Source organism: Podarcis liolepis, assembly GCF_965112155.1.
Source record: "Podarcis liolepis genome assembly, chromosome: 1".
In the NCBI taxonomy this organism is placed as follows: domain Eukaryota; kingdom Metazoa; phylum Chordata; class Lepidosauria; order Squamata; family Lacertidae; genus Podarcis; species Podarcis liolepis.
The window spans coordinates 114,332,542-114,358,923 of record NC_139554.1 but is presented as its reverse complement, the minus strand read 5'-3'; the positions used below and the strand labels follow the sequence as shown (position 1 = coordinate 114,358,923).

Here is a 26,382-nt window from a genome sequence, read left to right as displayed (position 1 = left end):
TCACAATAATGACTACAATTTCCACCCTTAAGTCTATAATGGTGGTTATATATACCAAAATGGGGTTGGTGCTACCAGTATGGTCCATTACAAAAAGCAAATGACCTTCTAAGGTCAATAATTAAAAGGAGACAAAAGAACAATCTGTGGTTTTTTTTAAAAATGATTGAACTTTTGTTTATTTAATATAGTCTGCTAATGAAGACTCAAGTAATATTTTTTTCCCCTTGCACGTTTTGCTTTGTACATCCTATCAAAAGTTCATCCTGTTCATTTCTCTCATGCAGATTCATGGCATGATGGTCTAACAGCCCCTCTGGGAACGAGTACTGCAGTGATGACAATTTTAACAGCCCAGACTAGCTGGGCACATAGGCTTTAAATCAATCTTATCCGTAGCTGTTCCCATGCAACGCCGCATTGCGTCAGCGCTGCACAAGGTGTTTTTGAGAGTGGCTCCTTGTTTTATTTAACTAAGAAGAAGAAGAAGGCTGCAACTTAAAACACATTTTTCTCCTTCCTGAGAAAACAAGTAACACATTTGAAAATCCAATTTCCCTCCTTGTTCAGAATCCCTTGAGCAATGTGTAACAAATTAAAAGAGTAAATAAGATCTTCAGCTGCGATCAAAACATGACCTTCCTGCACCCATCTTAAACAACTCGTTTTTTAACATCATAAAGGTAAGACAGGTTTCACAAGCATTAGCTAGGAGTGTGGCAGAACACTTGATGCCTTTGTAGCACCTTTCTTGCGCCCGAATGTCAAAGAACCGAATGAAGAAAACCATCAAAGGGGGATTTTAGTATTGCGGTAGCTGGGCTCCTGAATTAGATGCACCACTCACCGCCGGCCACATCCAGATTTATTCATTTCAACCATTTATATACTGCTCGACACCTTAGTCTCCAAGCAGTGCACAGTAAGGTTAAAAAGATAACACTAAAGTTAAAATCAGTTAAAATGAAACTTACTTGAAAATGCCTGCTGAAATAAATAAATTATTATTATTATTATTATTATTATTATTATTATTAGCTCTTCACTAGGTGCCAGAAGTTCAACAGATCATCCTGCTTCCCACAGCGAGTGACCACCAAGCAGATGCCTCCAGAAAGCCCACAAACAGGGTTTGTAGGGAAATTACCCTTTGCCACTATCGGCTCTCTAGGAGCTGATAATCAGCGCCACGGCGTCTCTGAATCAGTGTTAGAAACTCAGATCTATTAAGCACGGCACCAAACGGCTCCTTGAACCAGGGTTACAGTCACCAAAACAAAATGCCTAGCTGCCATTTTTGGGCCAGGTGACTCAAAAGTCACATTTTTCAATACCACTTTTTGGTTCCTGAAATTCATTCCAATTGTGCAGATAAAAATATATAACGGATAGAATTCTACAGGATGTGTTGCTAGTGTGTGAAAACAGTCAAGATCCAAGGATCCCCAAGGGACGGACCTCCAGATGGTGGAGAAGGCAGGTGCCATCCTGGCACCTAGGCACCTTCACTTGGTCGCAAGTGGCCAACAGCCAGGTGCAAAATGCACCTGGAGAATTTTTGAACGCTGCTCTGAATATGGGGGATTCGTTTAGCTGACGTGCCTAATAGCTTACCGATATACCTGTCCTTGAATTTGTCTAATACCGCCTTTTTAAAGTCATCTAAACTTGTGGCCATCACTAAGCCTGATTTACACCACATGAACATCACCTTGCAGCCCCCAGCTACAGCTGCTAGTTCTGTTTCTTTTCTTGTGTCTTTTAACTACATGCACAGCAGGCCAAAGTTCAGCAGCTGAACGTTTTCTCAGCAAGGAGATATTGAACTGGGAAAAGCTTCACCCAGGCCCAGTATCAGTATGTAACATCCTTGAACAACTGCTGGGGCTGTGGTAATCCACTGCTGACATCTGCCCTGTGCCCTCCCTTACATTTTTCTGCTGGCAGGAAGGTCTGCAATTGGTGCCAGATACCACTATTTGCATTCCCCACAATGCCCCTCACACAGCATGGTGCTGCCTTGAGCTGATTTAGCTTCTGCCATTTTTACTGCTACCAACATCCTCAGACCTGAAACTACCAAATATAAATATACAACAGCACCACAATTTCCCCCCAAAACAAAAAACCAGTCATCAAGCCTGCTAGCAACTGAATCTGTTAACTGTTATCTGTTGAAAAAGTAGATGTCAGGAGATATGCAAGTTCTGTGGTATTTGATCTGTGGTGGCAGTTTCACCCATACATTGCATGAGGGGCATGTAGGTCTTGCCCCCAAAGCAACATGCCTACTAAGGGTACTTTGTTGTCTACCTACAGGAGCGTAAGACTCACTTTTATGTTTGAACAAAATCACATCCAGTGAGACCACGCATTCTTCTGATCCAGGGATGTGACTCTGTTCAAACACATTGGCCGATATCCAACCTGAGTCACACCTGCAGTGCAACCAAGTAACTTATACCCATTCATTTTAGTGGATCTACTCTGCCTATGACTTAGCTGGATATGACCCACTGATGCCAATCTACAAATTCAGATTTTAAAAATCCTGTGGGATTGGTTCCATTCTTAGAGTAGACCTACTGAAATCAGTGGGACTTAACTTGAGTAATGGTTAACTTGGGTCCCATTTATTTCAGTGGGTACACTCTAAACATGCATTACAGCTTTTATGGAGCTGTGCAACTTCATTACAGAGATGGTAAGTTACAAGCTTAGAAGATCCCCATTTAAAAAAGCAAAAATCAAACCCACATGAAAAAGAGAAAGAAGAAAACCTAGCTCCCACTAATGCAATTCTTCCATAAACAATGAAGTAACAATGAAGTGGTTTTGTTTTAACTTTATAAATTAAGTATATTGTACATTTAAACAACAGAAAACAGTTGCACATAACATACTGAAAACTTTCAGAAGACTAAAATGCACAAGCGCTAGAGTAAATACCTCAAATGATAATTAAATAGTAACTGCTGGTAATATGTGCCACATGCCCTCACTGGTATTTAAAAGGTCGTTAGGGACTGTAGCTCTTTCGGATTTCCATTTGTCAAATTCAGAAAATGCCAATACCTACTCAAAATAGAGAGTGAGGTCTGTTGCCAATATTGACTTCTTCAGAAGCTGCATAAGGTCACTGTAATCCTTGGAGGACAAGTTAGCAAAGATGTTGTGACCCTATAATGAAAGAGATAGCAAAGCTAAATAGCTTAGAATCAATAGACTGTTTTTGAAAGGTTTTCCAATAGCTCTGCAATGTGTGTCATTATTACAGCAAATCTCTCTTTTTATTATGCATACTGAAATCATGACAAAAATATTTTCATCGGCCACTTCAATTAAGATGTTTTCCCAGATCTTTCTGCTAGACTGAAATTATGGGCAATTAAAAAAAAGGATTATGCACGTAAATGTAATATATGTAACTGATGAACTACATACCTCCTTTCCCCCTTTTTCTTTTTGCAAATGCCTTTGGGACTATACTTTAGAGAGGTCTACAGGCAACAAAAGATTGCTGTTAGGCTATTGGCCCAATGCTAAAGATGTGTACATAATTTCCAGTGGTTTCAGTGGATCTTAGTTTTCCCTCTTGAGTACGCTAGGAATTACAGTGCACATTTATTTCTAGGTTATTCTTCCCCTTTCTGAGGTATATGCGTGTACTTCTCTTTGCAGGCTTGCAGTTTATGTGTGAAAAGAACAGCCCAGAAATAAACATCTGGCTGTCTGCCTCAGCTTACCTATTAAAAGAAACAACTTGTGAATAAGAGCCCTAGCTTGCCAATTCATGGAACATTGTGGGAAAGTTAGCAATACTTCAATGGGCTACCAAGTATATGGAGAAACCAGGGCTCTCAAAACCAAAGGCAATGTCACCCCCCCCCCCCCGAAAGGTGACACAAAGCACAAGGAAACCTGAAATCAAGGCACACATTGGTTTCGCACCCAGTTCTTTCTGCAAAACGAATGTAAATGCACATGGGGAGTATTACTATTTATTTTAAAAAATCTTTTTAGGATGGACCTGCTTGCTACTGCCAGGATGTCCTGCGATTTACCAGTAAACGCAGAATGGTCAAACACTGGCCCAGTTCGCACATATTTCTAAGCCACAGTTAACGTTCACCATACTAGTAAACCACAGTTAATGCTGGCACATATGGCAAATCACTTAAATATTGGTTCATTTCATCCCTCTAATAGGGGAACCATTCTCCATTTGTGGATTTTGGGCAATGATGGTGGCTACTTAACCAATGTCAAAGGAGGAGGATCAGGGTTCGGACATAACATTAAGCTATGGTTAATGTAAATGGCAGGAAAATGATTGTGAAATGCTATTTTTTGGACAAGGCATTTGATGCTAATACTACATACTCTTTTTTTTTTAATTACTGGATACACAGGGGTGAGCTACACCAAAATTCAGTACAGAGAAATATACATGTCTGATAAGATCTGTACGGGATCTTACAGATACCCCACTGTTGAGTGCAATCTATTGTGTGGCAACTCAGGACAGGGCCTTCTCTGTGGTGGCATCCCAGTTGTACAATTCCCTTCCTCAGAGGTATAACAGGAACTATCGGGTCACATCCACCATACATTTAAAGCACCAAGTTCTGGGAATTGTGGTTTACCCACTATAGAGCTACAATTCTCAGGACACTTAACGAACTACAGTTTCCAAGAGTCTTTGGAGGAAATCAATGTGTTTTAAATGTAAGTATGTATGTGATATTTATTAGCTCTTTGTACTGGTTGAGGGAGGTTGATCTGTTAAGGCCAGCTGTAATGGATGGGATGCTTGTTGTCTTTATAATATAGTTTGATTTCAACTTGGTTTTAAATTGTTATATTGCATTTTCTAGCTTTAATGTACAGGTGTTTATGTTTGTAAGCCACCCAGGGACAATATTTGATGAACGGTGGTTAAAAAAAGAATAAATAAATGCATTATTTATGCAAAGTACATTAAGCACCTGAGCAGATCAATCCTGGGCATGTTTACTCAGAATTAGGTCCCATTGTGTTTGATGGAGCTTGATTAAAGATAAGTGTGTATATAGGATTATAGCCTTAGTAATTGCGAATTAGAGTAAGACAATATGCTTTTTTTAGTTTGCATATGTTTACTATTATCAAGATCAGGTTTTCAACATATTTGGATTTGGCAAGAAGCAGTGTTAACTGAAGCAAACAGAAAAAGCAAGAGAACGTAAGAGCTGGGACCCAGAATAAAATTAAGAATTTGGCGCATGTGAAGGCTTGTACAAACTTACCGTGCTTCTCACCCTTACCAGACTCAACAGGGAGACCTCATACTGTGTCAGAAAATGTTTCTAAGCCCCCAAATCTCAAGAGTGGTTCAGTGGCCAATGCAGAAGGGCAGGCTCTCAACAGAAAGAAGGAACTTGGAAGTCCCAATATATTTATAGAACATTTGGGGCATGACTCTTTGGATCAAGACCAAGGGTATATAAAGATTGGAACCAGCTCAAAAGTTATGGCCATCATAAACAGCTGCTAAGTGAAAGCATTATTTATTTCACACTTGGGTGTGTGTGTGGGGGGGGGGAAGCTTACAAAGAGAAACCACATCATTACCAACCTTTCTTTAGATAAAGCCAATTGATAGTTTAATCTGTAAAACCAACCTGTAAAATGTACATGAGACTGCATCATCCTTGGTATTTCTTTGCTGGTCTTAGCAGAAAAACCATTCACACAGAATTTAATTTTATTTTTACAGTGGTGCCTCGCAAGACGAAATTAATCCATTCCACGAATCTCTTCGTCTTGTGGTTTCTTCGTCTTGCGACGCACGGCTATTAGCGGCTTAGCGGCTATTAACGGCTTAGCGGCTTTAAGAAAAAGGAAACAAACTCACAAGAACTCGCAAGACGTTTCGTCTTGCAAAGCAAGCCCATAGGGAAATTCGTCTTGCGGAACGACTCAAAAAACAGAAAACTCTTTTGTCTAGCGAGTTTTTTGACTTGCGAGGTATTCGTCTTGCGGGGCACCACTGTACAGTGTCGTCTTTAAAAGCCTGCTTAGTGCTGATGAAGGAGGATGTTAGAGAGGAAAAACCTATCAATAGTTTACCACACACACACACACACACACACACACACACACAACAATAGTTTTGTATTTTCTGACTTGATGGGCTTATTTACTATGAATACCAACAAGGCTGTAGAAAGATTGTATCATAGACTTACTGCATTAATCAAGACAGAGGCAATGTTAGTCTATATTCTGGGGGGGAATGTATTTATGATGCAGAACATTTACTAGACTACTGTGGTTCTGATGGTGTAAACAACAAAAGTCAGAAACTTTTCAATCACATTCCAGGCTGTTTGGATTTGTTTAACTTTTTTTGACACAGGGAGCCAATGTTATACAGTATATTTAACAGTTTTATAGCCCACTTTTCAAGCAACAAAGCAGCTTACAAACTATGCATAAACACAAATACAATATAATTTAAAATTACACATGCCTTCTCACAAAACCCAATGACACATGTATCAAAGGAATCTGGAGTGGAACTCAGGATCCCTTTTCTACCAGTTTGCAAAGAAAGGGACAAGTAATAGATGCATTGAACTGATAAAAGAAAAGCAGGTTTATTTTAGATACTTATATTTACATAAGGAGAAGAGGTTGGGCATTCTGCTGGCTTTGTACCTCACTCTGAAGAATCATGACAGCGTGGTTAAAATGATGGTGCTCCAGAGTAGCAGAAGTCCCGTAGAGCTGAGCCAAGGCGGATCCAATCCTGGGGGGGAAATGCAACACACACAAAGGAGCCACACTGATTCTTTCCACATATCATCTCATCCAAACCCTGGCTCAGTGCGGGATCTGCAACTACAGCATCACGGGCTGATGGTTACTGAACTTCTGCCGAAATACCTCCAGCAAAGGAGAGAAACGCTACTCTGTTTTACCACTCATGAGTTCCTCTTTCCAAAAACCCCAGCCATGCTATAGCAAACGGTGAGAGAAGAGGGCATCCCGGCTGCGCCATGGTTTAAATTTCCCACAGCCACACCCCCTACCGGTGCTGATTGGACAGCGGGGCCACCCCTGGGCATGTCCCTGGCCAGCGCCAGCAAGAGGGGAGCGTCAATCTCCACACCCCGCCAGATCTCCGCAGGGTCCCTGGATGCCTGGCTGCAACACCACCCACTGGAAAAGGTGATCAGATTTCATACCAGGTTGTGTTTTGCTACAGGGGCAGTCAGCAAGACACTATGTCTATTTTAAGCCACTGTGCTGATCACCACCATCTTACCCAAAGCTAGCAGACAACAGCAAGGCCTGTTAGCCCAATCTAGGATCCTGTACTGAAAATGTTGGAATATAGGCTACAATTCTGATCTTTTGGTGAATGCTCCTCAGAGCAGTGGTTTTAAGGAGGAGCAAATACCCAGAGTCGTACACTTTGAAGGGGTGGGGCAAAACCTTGTAGAAAACCCTGCTTGCCTTCTCTCCTGCAGTCAGCCTGCCTTGTCTTTAACTCAGCAGCATTGCAAGTCCTTCCCTACAAGAAACACAAACTTTTCCCCACTTAAGCCAGATCCATCTGTATCATCAGTACACCAGAACTGCCAAGCCATTTTTATACACTTGCTCAGTTCACTTAGGACATGAGGAGTCAGCCGCCATTTTGTTTCAGTAAGAGAGGAAAGGAAAAGACCATCACAATTTCACAGGTATTGTCTCACAGTGAAATCTCTGCAAATTGGAAAAGTATTGTTCTTCAGTCTTTTCTGCTGGCTCTGACAAGAAGATGATGGAGGTGGCACCAGAAGATAACTCAGCTGTTTAACAGAATATCTGCTTAAGACAGGGAAAAGGTTGAAGCTCTTCCCCCCTGCCTCCTCAAATGCAAACTTCCTTGCCCAAAGAAAACTGCAGGCCGCAATCCTATACACACTTGTCTGAGAATCTTCCTTCATATAGTAGGACTTTTGAGAAAATATGCATGGGATTACACAATTTCCCCCCTCTCTTCTGATCAGTGGGTTTTATGGAAGAATTTCTCTCCTGTGTTGGTAACTTACTGTTGTTGCCAGCACAACAGTAAACACAGCAGCAAAAAAGGATTTGCATCACATAAACCCTTCTTTTTTCTTTAGCCAATCAAGATGGCACCACATCAATAACATTCAGGGTCAACAAAGAGAAAAGCTAAGGCAGTAAGAGAATCAGAGATAGGCAAGCAATGAAGGGTTTTAGAGAAATACACTGTTGTTGCACAAAAGAAATGGGGGAGGCAGTCCCTGATTCACAAGAACAATATGCAGACACTGGGCTGCCTCACACTGTGTCACAAGTGTCACCCCAATTTGTGTAGTATTAGCATTATTCTCACTGTACCTGTTGCTTCTAGTGATAGGCCATTTTAAAAGTTGAAATTGATTTTTAAAAATACATCTGCGCTCTTCTGTGTTCCAAAAACATCTAGTAGGGTTAGCTCTGGTTTCAGCTGAACGTAAGATTGGAAAAGACTTGGATTACAATTACAGTGATTTGATTGAGGGCCCTGCTCCCAGGAAGCCTCAAAAGAGTTCATTTCATTAAAAAGGGTAGTAGACAATTGACTCTTAAGTGATTAATCACTATACTCTTATTTATCAGTGAACTGGCTATCACCAATTCACCATATGTGCCTCCTACCATATCATCTTACAATTTTCTTTTGTGAGACACGGGGGTGCATTTGTTTACATAAGAGTATCACATATGGAGCTAATGGCTTGTTTCTTTTTTATGATTTATAGTCATGTTCTTACAGTGCTGTGTTGATGTACTGCATGAAGTAATATTCTCCACTCCAGTTACAATAAAAATTGACCACAATAAATGCATTATGAGACATTTATCCATACTTTCATTGCAGTTTCTTGTATAGAATTAAGTGACGTGTTATTATGCCTAACTTGCTTACAATCCTTTAAGGGGCCTCAAATGACTCTCTTGCCCATGACCCCCAAAACCCTAGGGTCACCTCGGAATGACTTTCCTAAAGTACCGTATTTTTTGCACCATAACACTCACTTTTTTCCTCCTAAAAAGTAACGGGAAATGTCTGTGCATGTTATGGAGGGAATGCCTACGGGTGGCATGCCTACAGATTTTCCTCCTCTAAAAACTACGTGCGTGTTATGGTCAGGTGCGTGTTATAGAGCGAAAAATACGGTAGCTCCTGTTTGATATACAATAGAAATGCTCTCTTGGACTACAGGTGCTTTATATACTCATTATAATAAATGAAGTTTTCTACATAAAGGAGAGATGTATACATGTAGGGCACATACATTAAAAGATGCACAAAATATACAGTCATAAATCATATATATCCACGCACACTTTTAGGGTGGATGCAGCAATTACCTTTGTTTTGTGTAAAGATACTATTAGTAATATGTAAGCAAAATTTGCAAAGGTGAGGCTAGACATACAAAAAGTCTAGTGCCAATTACAACTTCATTCTTAATGTAAGCAGCAGCATATAGTAACAAACATGCTACAGTGAACAAGAAAATAGAATGGCATGAAAATGTAGCACCATCAGCACCATGTATATCTACTCAAAAGTAACTTACACTGAATTCAATGGGGCTTACTCCCAGGTAAGCATGTACAGGACTGCAGCCTAACAGTGCAATCGGCGCATGTTTACTCTGAAGTAGAGATGGGGGAATATTTGGTTTGTCCGCATTTTAATGCAAACCTATTTAATTCACACTTCCTGAAGCAATGCACAAACTGAAACATAGCTGTCTCTTGAAATTCACATGTCTACAAATTTTGCAGTGCTGTTCTCCAACCAAGAAATATGGGCAAGCGTGTGTAAATTAGGGGATAGTGTGCATAAAAATGCACATTAGTGAAAACATTAAACGAAAGTGCATCATATTAAGGAAACTTGCTTGCAAAATGTGTTTATTAGTGAAAATTGTATAGAAATGTGTTTATTAGGAGAAATGGTGACGTATTTTCATTAGGACTTTAAAAAAAATTCACAAACGGATGTTAAAATACGTCAAACTGAACCTAACCTAACACTGGAAAAAGGAAAATCTGAGAGTAACTGAAATTTGCAGATGCATCCATTGCTACTTTGACTTAAGCCCAACTATATGCATGGAGCTTACTCCCTAGTAAGCACGTTTACGATTGCCTTCTAAAGTATGGGTACTACGATATCTGTATGTATGTGTATGTGTGTGTATATATATATATATATAGAGAGAGAGAGAGAGAGAGAGAAAGAAAGTGTGTGTGTATTGCACATAATTTAAAATACTAAGTTCAACCATTAAAGGGAAACTATGAAAAGTAATTAAAAAAGTGAGAATTGTTCAAAGGTGAAAAGCAATGGAATTGGTCTGTCACAATAGATTAATGCACGCCAGCATTTCACTTCTGGGATGCAGCCTTAAGTGAAAAGATGGGGTTTGTCCTGGTAGTGGTGGTTGTTTTCTAAAGAAATGAGTATAATGGATTATGCTAGGAAGGAATGGGCGGGGGGTAAGGAGTCTCCTAGGAGCTTATACTACAAAGCTGCCCCATACTGATATTTAATCACCATGGGGCAGCTGTATTGGGGTGGGGTGGGGTAGAATGACTGGGAATCATAATCCCCCAGAGAAAACCATGCTGGGATGCATTAACAGAGCAATTTCGGGAAGCTGTGATGCTGTTTTCAATCACATGCCTCTTGATCTTTCATCACACTCAACCCTGGCACTTAAAAATATTGTTAGACTTGGTTTTAGGAATGAGCGTATTACAATAAATTGTGGAAGTTACAAGTCCTACAGCTGAAGCACTTGACATGCTATGTCATGATGTGCCTTTTGTTTAAACTCTGTAGTGATTTCCACAGTATTATAGGAAGACTGTAAGCTCTCTAGACAAGCACAAGGGACAGCAAACAACGAACGATAGCCTTTGATTGATGGGTTGGTTTCCTCTTTAAGATACCTTTCTTCTTTTCTTTTGAAAAGGCAAATTGTGCATCATCCCCACAGAAAAAAGTGGGATAGGCTAAACAGGGTTTTGCTTTGCTTTTTTAAAGTCAAGTTGTCTGAGCAATGATTTATGAATCTATAATCTATCAGGGCATCTTGACAATTCAAAGGCCAGTTCACATGCAACTTTCTCCTTCACGTAGAAACACAAGAATGTACATCTTCACATATTTATTCTAGGCTCCAGCCACTTATGAAAAGGCTCTTAAGCCTGGCCGTAGGCTTGCCATATTTAGAAGAGCAAAAAAGAGGACACATTTGCCTACTTCTTTTAACTATGGATCACTATGATGACTCTACCCATTAAAAAAAGGATGTGTCCTGGAAAAAGAAGACATATGGCAACCCTAACTGGTTGCATTTAAACTAGCATTTCACTGTTGAGTAACAGGACTGGGGCAAGACTTTTGCTGCCTGAGAAAGAGAATCAAATGGTGCCTCCCAAATCAATGCACACAGTCCCCAAGGGTCATCCCACAAGCACCTCTTCCTCTCCCTGGCAGTAAAAGCACAATAATAATATTGTTATAGATTTATAGGTGCTAGAAAGTAATTAAGGTTTGTAGTGTCAAAGCTAATTTCATTGGAGGCAACAGCCAGTGTATTTAAGAGGCCTGTTTGCTGCTGTTAATCCCCTGGAACTAGCATATGCAAAGAGTTAATTAACTTAGGCAAACTTCCTGACTTGTGTATCAGCCACTACCTTTAATTCTAGGCCATCAACATGTGTAAAAGCTAATTTCCTTTGGGGTAATGTCCCATTAGCAGGTCAAAATCCAGTCATAGTAGCAAGCACCACAGAAAATGAGGAGGGGGGGAAATAAAATACTATTATCTATTTCTGGTTCCTCCTACAGCAACCGTTTGGGTGGAGGGTTATTTTAAAAACGCAGCACCTTTCCGGTTGCCTTACTATTTCCCATGGTTTAATAGAGCAGAACGTAAGCATGAGTTGGTTTGGCGGATTTACTTAAATTGTATCTCACCTTTCAATCCAGTAATAACCTTGGCTTATATAAAATACTGTGTCTAAGGTAGGGTAGGATCAAGCTACAACAACAGGCTAGTGAAAGGGCAGATACTGTACATGCAAGCCCTCACACTTACCCAGGCAAGTGATAGGTAATACAGTGGTACCTCAGGTTAAGTACTTAATTTGTTCCGGAGGTCTGTTCTTAACCTGAAACTGTTCTTAACCTGAGATACCACTTTAGCTAATGGGGCCTCCTGCTGCCGCTGCACCGCCGTTGCGCAATTTCTGCTCTCATCCTGAAGCAAAGTTCTTAACCTGAGGTATTATTTCTGAGTTAGTGGAGTCTGTAACCTGAAGCGTCTGTAACCCGAGGTACCACTGTACCAGCCACCCTTTCTCAACATGTTGTGCCCTGTGATGGTGGGAAACTACAGTGGTACCCGGGTTACAAACACCTCGGGTTATAAACACATCGGGTTACAGACTCCGCTAACCCAGATGTAGTACCTCGGGTTAAGAACTTTACCTCAGGATGAGAAAGGAAATCCGTGGCAGCAGCAGCGGGAGGCCCCATTAGTGAAAGCGCGCCTCAGGTTAAGAGCAGTTTCAGGTTAAGAACGGACCTCTGGAACAAATTAAGTTCGTAACCAGAGGTACCACTGTACAACATTTGTCTTGCTGGAGTTAAGTGCCTGGCCTGCTGTTGAGCTGGGGTGTGGGCAGCTGATTCAGCTCCAAGCGATCCACTGCTTTTGTGGATTGCCAGCTCACTATCCTACAAAATGGACCGTGGAGGACATAGCAAAAAACCTTCCGACCCATAAACTGGAGTAAGAGCTACAGAGATGTTACAAATAAGAAGCATCTCCCCCTGCGTTTTGTAGTGATATGTTCATATTAGCCCAGAAGGACCCCGTTTCTGAAAGCACCTGTTTCTGTTTTGAATGCAATCAGTTATGTTTCTTTTAATATTGCCTGAAAATCTGCATAGCTGCAAAACAGAATCCAGAAAGACAGATGGGGAATTTTCTAACACTCTCCATTTTGGCATACGCAGGTATGTAAATGAATGTGGTATTCCAAGAGTAGAACAACCAGATTCTGTGTCGTGGTTTTATACAAGGCAGAAATTTACATGGAGCAAGCCAAATCAACAGCATGATGCCAAAGTGATTTAAAGTTGTTGGGGTTTTTTTTTGGGGGGGGGGGAAGAATAGGAAATTATTTGGGTGAATAGTCTCTCTTAAAGGCAAGCATAAAAATACTCTGCTGTGCAAGGCAACTTAAAATCAATGCTTTCTTCTGCATTCTTCTTCTAATACATGTAAGGAAAACAAAGAATTAAGAAAGAAGTAACATACTTTGCTTGAAAGGCATTGTTTGTTCCTCTGTGGTCAAGGTCATGGCACAAACATCCCACAATCAACGCTAAAATTTCAATTTCTGTCAGAATCTCCTGAAATCCTGCTGTCTGAAAACAGGGAAAACAAATATTGATGATGTCAGTAACTTCAGTCATCCATGATGCCACTAAAAATTAAAACTGGTACGTAATAGGAAAACGTACAGAGATTGACTTCTTTATTTCTTAGACTATTTTATGCCCCCTTTCAGAGTTAAAACCTTTACAATGTAATTAAAATAAAATACATAAAATATGAGACAATTCATAAAAAATAAAAAGAATAAAACTAAACAAGCATTCAGACAAATATTCAAAGTCCCCCCCCCCCCGAGCTGAATCTGGGAACAGGCTTAGGAAGCAGGGCATAACTTCCCCACTTCAAAACTGTTTAGATACCCTTCTTGGCATATGTAAACAAAACTAGTCAGCTAAAACAACATTCATTTTCCCATTTTAAACTTTAAAGGTGCTTAACACAGGGCAAGAGCTAAAAGCACTTCTGAACTTTCATTTTAGAAAACAAGTAAGCACGCTGATAAACTTGAATTGCAACCATTTCTTTTTCTTGGATAAACAAGTTTGTTTTGATTCATTCATTTGTTTGCTTATTTATTTAAATTTTATCCGACGATCACAGGGCCATTCACAACATAAATGCTGTAGTCTACGTACTTTTCTGCAGTTGTTCTGTTCTGGAAAAAGTAATCTATATGTAAGATTTAACATAATTTCCATAAGAAAAAGAAAGCTGGAATAAGTAGGGTTTTAAAACCCGTTTTTAAAAAAACTGTATCAATATATATACCGATAGACAAAGAGTGCTACAGAAGTGGAACCACCACTGAGAAGGCCCTTTCTCTCTCTCGAATGCTTCCTTGTTACACCCAATTTACTGTTCTGAGCTTTGGAACCCATGAATGTGGATTTACAGTGCAAATAAAGCACCAGCCTTGCCTTTGCCAGTAATATACTTGCTCATACATCACAATATTGCCAAAGTGGAATTTAAAAAATAATAAATGCCTCCATTTCATCAGACACTGTGCTTTTCTGATGACATTGTAACCAGGAAGCCAGTTGGCCAAATTTACCAACTGGTCTCGCATCAGTAACTGGGCCATGAAGCAGGAAGCTTTCCATCTGGTGCGGTCATGTATTACACAGCTATCATGTTAAGAATGCCATAAGGGAAACAGAAAAGGAAAGGAGGCAGAATTAGCCATCTTCTATGCAGTATTTTGTTACTGCAATCTCCTTGCTGATCCTGTAAAAGTCTTTTATTTTCATTTTCTCATTTATACCACACCTATCTGGCTGGTTCTCCCCAACCGCTCTTGTACGAGGCTTCACTATGCAGAGATAGCTGGGTGTGGGATCAAGAAGGAACCTTCTTCACCGGTGCTGATGCAAGCCTCTCCCTCACCCTGGGTCTATGCTTTAAGACTGCAGGTTGTCCTTGCCTTTGGGTACCGGGAAGGCAGCAATGGTTGGTGCTGTTGCCCTGGAGGAGAACAGCCTCTTTGTGGTGCAGGAAGCAATGGTGTAGAAAGAGGACACCAAGCCCCCAAGAACTTTTCAAGCTTGCACCCCAGTCAGAGATGCAGTAACAAGCTTTCCTTTATTTTCGCTTCCCTCCCCACCCCTACCCTCAATGGTTACTGGGCAGATGTGAACCGTGATCCAAAATATCTGGAGGTCAGCAGGTTGGGGAAGGCTGATTTAGAGGCTTTTGTTGTCCTCAGTAGTGTAGCGTGGGCTGCCGGTGCCCAGGGCAAGTGTTGTGCCACCCTAGTGGACCGGGCAGCTGGGGTGAGGGTGCATGCAGAGGGGGAACTGAGCCCACCAACAGGCTCCTTGCCCACCACATCCACCCACCTGCCCACTAGACCAAACAGCCTGCCGCCGTGCCTCAGCTGCCAGGGCTCCATGCCTGTCGTGGGGGCGCCTGATTGCGCCCCCTCAAAAATGTGTGCCCGGGGCCACAGCCCCCCTGGCTCCCCCTCTGGTTGTCCTCAGTGCCCCATTCTATCCAACACATGGAACTGCATGTTTCTTCTCTACAGCTCTGTATAATGGGACTATGCCACATCTTTCGGTGCTAGTTTCCCCCAGTTAAACTATGTTTAGCTATATACATTATCCTGAGCTCCTTGGACAAAGGGTACGTTAAAAACATAGTAATGAATAAGTAGTGCTGACCTACTCTGCTAAGTTGGTGGAACATAACAGGTACGCTTGCAGCGCCAGCATAATGCAGCAAGCCATTGCAATATAATTTGATCCTTTTTTTCTTTTCTTTTTTAATCACCCTAATCCTTACTATCCAAAGCTCTATGTGCCACTAAATCAGCTCATAGGATCAGGCTATTATTTATTAATTTTTGCTTCCAGTACAGATTTTATTTGTAAAATAAATAAAATTGTGTGCAAACTGGACGTTTTGTGTCATAATTAAAGAAGGACATTGGCTAAAAGCAGACACAACTCTTAAAGAATAAATTCAGCTGTAGTTGATCAAAAAAGAAATCTTGTAATAAAGTAGGTAAAAATTATTACAAAAGCATCGTTTTCAGTGTATGCTGTGGGGGCAGGAAAATTATTTGCTTAGTAAGGCACTAGACAAGTGATTATGTTTCCCTTTGCTTTAAAAACTGAAACATGTAAAGGAAAATGCACAGTACAAGATGATAGGCGAGCAAAATTTATTTTCGCCAAAAAATAAATGACCTTAACTCACAAGTGCCAGAGTCTAAAGTGAGTTATGGAGGTCATTTTTTCATGTGAGGAAATTAATTGCATCGTACCTGGTCTGCTTTTATGTGCTTTGTTGTTAGCACACTGCATTTATGTATAATTATTTGCTATATTTATGAGTTGTGGAAAGAAAAATAAAATGTTGAAGAGTATCTGAAGAAATATGAGTGTAAAACAAAAACACACAAAAAAAATTGGGCTGATCTTGAGGTTGATCCTACAGTCAAAATTCCTTACTCAAACGAGTAGTCTCATTACAATCAATGAAAGCAGTCATGGGAGTTAAAATGATGGATGCGTAGGTTGCAGCACCAGGTCTACAGCTCTCAAAGGCCAAACCATACAGGGGTAACAGTATAAATCACGGAACGTATAAAAGGACTGCAGAGCTGTGAAGTTATTTTAAAACTTTAATGCTGCATTGCATAGCAGGACTCCCTGATGGAATGAGAACACTCACAGCCATACACAGCTTAGATTGAAACTGTGTTTTTGAAAACTGTGCGTTCCTCTTCACTCTTTGTAAATTGAGCGGTTCCCCCACTTTGGGTGCTAGAAAAGTATTAATAGTTCTGTTGATGCCATGTAACAGATTGGGCAATACATGTGGTATAAGTTGCCACAAATGTGGTATAAGTTGCCATGTGGTATAAGTTGCCACAAATTTAGCTTTAATAGCAGCAAACCATTGTGAACATTAAGGGTAACGTGCATGGGGAATTGAACCTCTTTCTCCCAATCAACATGGCTTGGTAATCCAAATCTAGGCAGCCCAGCACCATAAACCTAAATGAATTGCCAGTGTTTGAAGGAAGCCACCATTCTACGTGGTAGTAGGATCAGAGCCTCACAGCAAGGAGGAAGTTAAGCCAGGGATAAGAAACCTGTAGCCTTCTAGATGTCCCAACAGCCTCAGATTTCATTTTCTGCCAACCTAGCAGTCTGAAAGCATGCCAGTGCAAGTAGATAAATAGGTACTGCTGCAGCGGGAAGGTAAACAGTGTTTCCGTGTGCTCTGGCTTCCGTCATGGTCCTCCATATGCCAATAGCGGTTTAGTCATGCTGGCCACATGACCTGGAAAGCTGTCTGTAGTCAAACACTGGCCCCCTCGGCCTGAAAAGCGAGATGAGTGCCGCACCCCATAGTCACCTTTGAATGGACTTAACTGGATGGAGGTCATTTACCTTCTACCTTTACTTCAAAACACGGACATGCAGAATCCACTAATTAAAAATTTAAAAGCAACAAGAAATTATTAAAACCCTATATTTTATTTTTGGCCTAGGCCATGAGAAATAAGTTCTCATGATGGCACTCTGATTTTCCTTTCTTCAACTTAGTAACCTCCAATATAACCTGGAATTCCAGGCTCAGTGATGTATCTACAAGTGTCTTTGGAGTACAAACTTAAAAGATTCCATAGCAGTCCTACCAGAGCAGAAATTTAGTATATACATCATATAGATAAATACAAATTCAGTAGTGATGGCTTTAAATTTCTCCCTTGATCACAAGGTCTACTTATCATTATTTTCATTTAATCTTTGATTTACATACTGAATATATGTTCAGTTTCCAAAAATTGGAAGCAATATTGGAATCAATTGTAACTTTGCATAGTATTGGGCTATAAAACAGTACAGAGTTAGACTAGATCTCCCTCCTGGTCTTTCCAAGCAACATAATCTTTTATTTCTATAACATATCTTACTGAGATCAGTTTTCTATAAATGCTAAGACTTGGGGGTGCATTCAGACTTGGGGATTTTTTGTGTTAGTTTTCCTGGTTATAATGCTGGTGCTTCTGTCCTGGTTTCTAATGTTCTTTTTATGCTGCATTACCTGTTGTGTTACGGAACTGTGGCTTTGAGATCAAAGTATCTCCAAGTCACACAAAATTTCATTTACACCAGTGGGCATAGTGTGACACAACAGCAGACCTCATCGGACAGGTCACCACCGTTTGTGTGCAGGCGTGCTTCTGTTTCCCCTTGATTCCCCCATGAAACAGCAGGAAAGAACAGTATGCCAGAATACCACCCCAAATTACATCATGTGACTGGGGGCGACATGATCCATGAAAACTGTGGGGAAACTACGCTGCAAAACTCCCACAATTTTCCAGGTTAACAGGGTTGCAAACATTTATTTTCTGGAAGCAATTAACTTGGAAATGAGTGCAAAAGTTCAGTTAGAGTCCACTAGATTTCCAGGAGGGGCGTTTATGTTGTGTGAAAGATCACATCAAAAAAACACAAAAATTATCAGGGAAGGAAACTTGAGAGGAAACAGAATAAAGCACTGTCTGATTAGAGCCTAGGTTAGGTGCCCAGTATCATGTAATGTACTTAGTAGGAAGTAGGAAGAAGTATTAGTAGGAGGAAGTATTAATTCATTAAAAAGAAACACACATGCTTTTCTCCCTTGCTATCTATTATTCATTACCCTTCTGTCCCTCTGAACTTGACCACACTGACATCCCCAACATCTTTTTTAAACTTGTAAGATCCACGTTTAAGGATATATAAATAAATAAAAACCAAATAACGTGTCAGTGTGTTTACTGTAATAGCCAGTAATAAAAGTGCTGAACTGCAGCTCTTTAGCATAACCTCATTGACAGTATTATTATAAAAACTAAGATAATAATATATGTGTGCCCCCCCATTACCAGTAAGTTGTATAAGATTATTACGTTCCATAAGGAGCTATGTAATGCTTAGGAAGAAAAATGAGCAGAATGGCAAAATATGTGCTTATATTTCAAGTTCTCTTTACTTAAAGTGTCTATTGTTCTGGAGTTTACTTACATCATCACCACACGTAGGAACAATGTTAATGGAATGGCCATTTATGAGTACAAACTGCAAAGGGGAAAGTGATTCTTCTAGAAAAACATTACACGATGTGCTTATCAGTCACATATAAATTTATCCTTTGGCCTTTTACATTTGGTCTTGTACTTTTAAACTCAATGGTACAGTCAGAAATCTGATGCATACTCTGTATACTTTATGCGTAATTAAACATTCTGTTCAATTTAGGTTATTTTAACCGCAAACAACCAAATTGCTAGTCTTTCTTCAGGCTTTCAAAAGATTGATAATAGTTCCATGTAGTGGAATGTGGCAGGATCTGTTCCTCCCCTATGAACATTCATTAGAACATCAATAGAGGTTCTCCATGTGTATGGCTGTACATGGGGGGGGGGGCAGGGTTGAAGGGCTCTACAGATATTTCAATAAACATACATAGATTGGGGGAGTGGATCCTTCCGTTGAATTCTGGCCCAACAGCAGCTAAGGTCATTATCCCATTCTGAACACTTGAAAAAGCTTAGGTAGCATTAGAATGAATAATTCCGAACCCTTCTGGACAACATAATATTAGTCTCAATTTCACTTTTTAACATATCTTCAACTCTAAATGCTGACTAGCCAGAAGCGCAACTGTGCTAAGTCTGTTGAGAGAAAACATCAGGCCCATGCAGAGCTTTGTCTGAGGCCCAGGGTGGGAGTCTTTTTAGAATAAAGTTATAAACTAAAAGACAAAAAGAGAAGAAGCTGCCAGTCCCTGGTGGGGCCCCCTGTTTGGCTTAGCCCTCTGAAGCCCTGGGCAAGTGTACCCAACTTTCCCCCCGCCTCCAGCTGTTGCACGGGCCTGGAAAACACCAGAGAATCCTTAAAATCAATACACTTATCATTGCATGAGCATTTTGTAGGCAGAACCTACTTCATCAAGTGCATAAATGTGGACAGTAGAAGAGGGGTGTCAACGATGAGATTACAAGATAAAAGGAGCAGATCCAGTCACTTGAAGTGAAAGAATCCCACAGATGTAGAACAGCGCAGGGACATGCACCCTTGGTGTACCAGACAGAACTGCACAACGCTGCGTGCCACACAATGCTGTCGCTGTGACAGGCATAATACTTATGATTGGACTTGTCCGACGTTGTGTCATTGTACAGTGGTGCCTCGCAAGACAAAATTAATTCGTTCCGCAAGTTTTTTCTTCTTGCGAGCTTTTCGTCTTGCGAAGCACGGTTTCCCATAGGAATGCATTGAAAATCAATCAATGCGTTCCTATGGAGACCGTCCGGGGACAGAGGGGAAGCGTCGCGGGCCTTCCCCTCTGTCCCCGGACCTATTTTAAAGCAAGGGAAGGTGCAGCGGGGAGAATCGCTTCTCCCCGTTGCCGCCCCTTGGTTCAAAAGGGGTCCAGGGACAGAGGGGAAGGCACGCGCGCGCCTTCCCCTCTGTCCCCTCTTTTGAAGCAAGGGGCGGAGGGGAGAAGATTGCTTCTCCCCGTTGCCGCCCCTTGGTTCAAAAGGGGTCCGGGGACAGAGGGGAAGGCACGCGCGCGCCTTCCCCTCTGTCCCCTCTTTTGAAGCAAGGGGCGGAGGGGAGAAGATTGCTTCTCCCCGTTGCCGCCCCTTGGTTCAAAAGGGGTCCGGGGACAGAGGGGAAGGCACGCGCGCGCCTTCCCCTCTTTTGAAGCAAGGGGCGGAGGGGAGAAGATTGCTTCTCCCCGTTGCCGCCCCTTGGTTCAAAAGGGGTCCGAGGACAGAGGGGAAGGCGCGCGCGCGCCTTCCCCTCTGTCCCCGGAGATTGCGGGGCTGGCATCGGGGAGAAGCGATCTTCTCCCCGCCGCCCCTTGCTTCAAAAGAGGTCCGGGGTGTGGGGGCAAGCTTCATTTTGCGAAGCAAGCCCATAGGGAAATTCGTCTTGCGAAGCAACTCGCAAACGAAAAAAAACCTTTCGTCTTGCGAGGCGTTCGTCTTGCAGGGCACCACTGTATTTTAAAAGCAGCCACAAGAGGGCTCCCATTTTGATCAGAGTAGCAACACTGGTGGAGAGCCCTTCCCCTGAACAATATTCCCTTTGAAACTCCCCCCTCCCCACCCACCTTCTATTAACCCTGGGAGGTGAAACGCAAGTGCCTATATTGTGTCCATCTTTCTTCTGAAAGGGAGCTACCAGCAGCCGGACTGGTGGAGATTCAGAACAGCGAAGTGGCACAGAAGTACCGCTAGTGCCACAGCTCCAATGCAATTCCCACCGGCAACCTGCTCCTTTTGAGTTAACATTAAAATGGTGGGAGATCTTACCACATCTGTTTGGGAGGGACCTTAAACATTTCCAGACTTTGTTGAAACCAACGAGAACAGCACCAGTCTGTCAATGAACCTAATTTTCTATTTTCTACTACATTTTTATTTATTTTTTATTGCAATGAGCTTAAGGTCAGAAATCTCTCAAATGAAATGTTCAACCCTTGGTTTCTCTGTTTGCTGTGCTTAACATTCAAGTAGTGTCAAACCTTCCCTTTTAGACTAGTCTGTCTGTCTTGTGTAGATCTGTATAATACATTTTTTGGCATATATCATGTTGGTGGATATGGAAGAGAATTGACTCAAAAGAGTATGAGAGTAGATACAGAAGGAAAAAGAATTTGTTCTCTGTTCATAGCGAGTAGCCTGTGATCTGTATACCAATCGAGGCCTTTCCTAAGACTGCTTTCAGGGCAAAGGCTTTAACTATGGACTTTATCTGCTATTGCTGTCCTCTAGTAGGCCTAACACATCGTATTATTCGCACTTCAAAAAGTATGCATAGTTTTATTTTGAAGGAAATGCAGCTGTGCAAGACCCTGATCCACTAAACTATGGTTTATTATACACATTCCACCAAAACTTGTGGCCAGTGAAGTCAGGGTAAAAGTTTTTATAGAAGCAGACTTTCAATTCCATCATGTACATGTTTAATGAGATAAAAGTTTCACCGTGTTCACTGCAGCTGACTCCCAGGTAAGTGTGCACAAGATTTCAAATGTGCCTAAAACTGAACGCTCAGTATTATTGCAGCACTAGGTGTTTCTTTTCCATCAAGATGGAGCACGACAAGTCATTCCCGTAACTAAAAGTATCTTAGTTGAATATGTAAATACACACGTATTCTAGAGTTGCTTCTGGAGTCTCACATTTGACTAAGAACTACAGTGGTACCTCGGTTTACGAACTTAATCCATTCTGTAAGTCCGTTCTTAAACCGAAACCATTCTTAAACCAAGGTGCGCTTTCCCTAATGAGGCCTCCCACTGCCGGTGCCCTTCCATCATTCGGCTTCTATTCTTAGACCGAGATAAAGTTCGCAAACCGGGACACTACTTCCAGTTTTGCGGAGTCGTAAACTGAATAGTTTGTACACAGGGCTGTTCTTAAACCGAGGTACCACTGTAGTGACATTCCAACAAAATCCTTTTAAGGCCTAATTCATACAACCACTTGCAACTGCACAGGGACTTCTAGTGAACTTCAGGCAACCATTTCATGACAGGGATGTGTGCGTAATCCATTTTTATGAATGGGGTCATCATGCAACCTACGAAGGTGGGAGAAGGAAGGGTTGTTGCATAGCAAGCCATTCGCAATGGCAGATTCCCCATGACTCTCTGCCAATGGGGGGTAGTGCCTTGTTGTAGAGAAGAAAAGGTCATGTGAATTTGCTCTAAGAGTTGACACATAAGCAGTGCAGGCTGAGAAGTGGGAAACAGTTGTCTGGGAAATAGCTCGCGTTTGGCAGTGTTTTGACAATTAGCTGTGCAGATATTCACAGATCCACAGCCAAGAGATAGACATTTTAACCCTATCAAAGCAAAACAACAACAACAACAAAGACCCAACACTGTCCAAACAATTGCAATTCCATTTGATCCTGCTGTTTGGTAGTTATTCAATCCAGATGAAAAGAAGCTGTTTCATCAAACGATAAAACATGCTGTCATCCCTCACCAGCTCCAGAAAGAAACCTAAAACAATTCTGGCCTTTGAGCTCCACCTAGCGGAAGTCTTGCATTAAGGTCTGTATTGTTATGAGCAAAAGCGGCAGCACAAATGTGGAACCATTCATCAGAACAGTTATCAAGCAGGTTTTGATTTTTATGTAGCAACTTTAGCAACGAAATATAAAAATGAAAACCTTCAAATAATTTATCTATGTTGTCAAACAGATGATGGATCAGTTTAGAGTGCACAGATGAGCAGACTGGGGGCACAATGCCATGATTTAAGTGCAAATGTACATGTGTGTGTTTTATTAAATGTGGATGTCTAAGGGGAAGTGGGGAGTTGACAGCTGGGAAGGACCACCAACTCCAAACTTATTCAGTGAGTGAGGCCTCATATTGTCAAGGTGTCCCTGCTGGCAATTTGTCTACATAAAAAAAAAAAGTTTTAAAATGAAGGTATGTGATCAGCACCTTGCATAAATGTGATGTTGAAGTAATAATTCTCGGTGTCTTGGTTAAATTTTCTTATGCCTTCCCCAAAGCCAAAGCAAATTGTTCGCCTGTCTTCATGAAGCTGGTTGTAAACACCTGGCACCGCTAAGAAATTTTGGCACCCTAGAATAAAATGTTAAAATAGCATACTCCCTTGTCCTCCCATTACATCCTTGAACCCCTGAACCTAGCAGCTCTTCTTAACTAGTTCAACCCAGGTTTCCCTCCTTCGTCACCTCTTTTCTTCACCTGAAATGTCCAGTTTACCTGTATCCTTTAACTGTTTCCCCATCACCATAATATAAAGACTCCTGTTGGCAGCTGCAGCTTCGGATAAACTGGAATGCTCACTTTACTATTCCCACTGAAATTTCTTTGCCAGCTGCCTGGTCCTTCCTTACAATCTCTCACCATGTACTTGATTAGCAGCTCAGTGCTCTTTGGGGGATTAAAGTGCGCAAATCTTCAGCCCCATTTAAATTCATGCATCTTAAAATCTATGGTTACATGCCCAAGTCCTACTTTCCTCAATGGGACCAGCACGCTGAACTTTCTCTGGATTACAGGCACGTTGGCAGAGTTGGGATTTTATGAAGCAATGACTTCTAGGCTATATATGTGTGTGTGTGTGTGTGTGTGCGCGCGCGTGCGTGCGTGTGTAAAACCCTTTCTTTTAAGATTAGGTTCTATAACAATAAGGTCAGTATCATACAACTGCCATCTGTGGTTCCATTCTTTCACAGTGCTCAAACCCTGTCAAATGTTGCCAAATAAGCACTGCCAAATTAGGTATCAAATTAGGACCCTTTATTCTCTTGGGCGCTTACATCTCAATTTTTTTTTAAAATGCCGTATTAGCAAGGGGAAGAGGAAACAAATGTTTGGACAACAACGTGGAATAGTATCATAAGATGCCTGCCACTCAAGATACTCACAGTTAACATGGCAAACATGAGCTGGCACACATTGAAAGCGTGCCTCCAGTTGTGGTACAGGACCATTCGGTAATTTTTCCTCACTGTCAAAAGCCACCTACACAACGTCTGAAATGGAAAAGTACAAATCGCATCAGGGACACTTAACACGGACAAATGGGCACAACCACCGCCAAAACCAAAGCAGCGCCGATTATCTTTGCACAACAGATGGTTACCTCATAGTCAATTTTAAATTTCTGCACCATTCCAAGCTCCATGAACATCCGGAGGGCTGCAGTTATCATGGCATCCGTGTCGAGGGAGAAGTCGTCAAAATGGATGTTGTCTATGCCAAGCTCTGACACAAGTGGAATGTTTGCTGCCTGGAATTACCCAAAGACAATGAGAAAACTTCTCATGCGCAGCTCGGGCTCTTTCTAGCCGCACTTTCTTAGAACAAATGTTTCCCAAATCCATTTAGACAACCTAGAAATGGCAATTGCAAAATGTATGGTGGAAATCTGGGAAGGGAGAGAAAACTACAAACTGAAAGTGCAATCCCACTAGTATCAAAACTGCAACAAGATCCAATCTGTTAAATCTGGGGTGGGAAACCTGTGGTCCTCTAGATGTTGTTGCGTTCCGTCTTGTAGCATGGCCAATGCTGAGGGATGGCAGGTGTTTTAGTCTAGCAACCCCTGGAGGGCCACAGGTTCTCCATGACTTAAATGGAGACTGCCTAGAAACTTCACTGAAATAGCATTTGGACAAATGGCTGTGTATGTATATGACCTATGTATGCTCAGCAGAATAAATATGTCCTGCTTCACAGGTTATGTTTTATGAATGCTGCTCCACCTCCTACAAAAGGAACATGTAAAGTAGTCCTGAGCTAGCATTGCAAGAGCTGTCAGCTCTACAGCAGCTGCAATGGATTTGCATTACAAGACAAACTTGAAAAAACACCTAAACGTAATAGGTTGTATAACAACAATGGTAAAGTTATTTACTAGAAACTACGTATTTTTCGCCCTATAGGACGCACTTTTTCCCCTCAAAAAATGAAGGGGAAATCTGGGTGCGTCCTATGGGGCGAATGCAGGCTTTTGCTGAAGCTTGGAGAGCGAGAGGGGTCGGTGCGCACCGACCCCTCTCGCTCTCCAGGCTTCAGGAAGACATCCGCAGCCTAGGCAGCCCTGTGGGAGGTCCGGCAGGGATGTATAGGCTGCGGATAGCAGCCTGCCGCCCGGCGGGCGGGGCGCCCTGAAGCAGAGCGCCCCCCTCGCCAGGCAGACATCCCCACGCTGCGGATAGCAGCCTGCCAGCCCCGCGGGGGGGCGCCCTGATGCAGAGCGCCCCTCGCGCAGGGCAGACATCGGCCAGCCCCACAAGCTCGGGGGACAGCAGGGAGGTGCAGCGCCGCCATCCCGCTGTTCCTCGACCTGGTTCTGTTTCCCCGACCTGCTTTGGGGGGGGAAATAAAGGGAATTTTTTTTCCTTTATTTCCCCCCAAAAAAACTAGGTGCGTCCTATGGGACGGAGCGTCCTATGGGGCGAAAAATACGGTACTTCTCAAAATAAGGGACGCGGGTGGCGCTGTGGGTTAAACCACAGAGCCTAGGACTTGCTGATCAGAATGTCGGCGGTTCGAATCCCTGCGACGGGATGAGCTCCCACTGCTCGGTTCCTGCTCCTGCCAACCTAGCAGTTTGAAAGCACGTCAAAGTCCAAGTAGATAAATAGGTACCACTCTGGCGGGAAGGTAAACGGCGTTTCCGTGCGCTGCTCTGGTTCACCAGAAGCGGCTTAGACATGCTGGCCACATGACCTGGAAGCTGTATGCCAGCTCCCTTGGCCAATAAAACGAGATGAGTGCCACAACCCCAGAGTCGGTCACGACTGGACCTAATGGTCAGGGGTCCCTTTCTCTTTACTTCTCAAAATTAGATACAGCTTCTCATAATGTCAAAATCAACATCGTGACATAACAT

General features: G+C 42.0%; 1 protein-coding gene across 10 annotated transcripts in view; it reads right to left on the bottom strand.

Annotated features, from left to right (window-relative positions):
- Positions 1–26,382, bottom strand: part of PDE11A (phosphodiesterase 11A) — a 160,253-nt gene that overhangs the window by 30,799 nt on the left and 103,072 nt on the right. For 8 of the 10 annotated variants that reach the window (XM_083496151.1, XM_083496153.1, XM_083496156.1 and 5 more), the window contains 5 exons: positions 24,628–24,774; positions 24,410–24,517; positions 13,395–13,504; positions 6,703–6,793; positions 3,080–3,180 (listed from right to left, as the gene is read on the bottom strand). In XM_083496151.1, the coding sequence (XP_083352277.1) occupies positions 3,080–3,180; positions 6,703–6,793; positions 13,395–13,504; positions 24,410–24,517; positions 24,628–24,774 (557 nt within the window). Of the gene's footprint in view, positions 1–3,079; positions 3,181–6,664; positions 6,794–13,394; positions 13,505–24,409; positions 24,518–24,627; positions 24,775–26,382 lie in introns of all 10 variants that reach the window. The other 2 variants (XR_014524301.1, XM_083496154.1) reach the window with 2 other exon arrangements.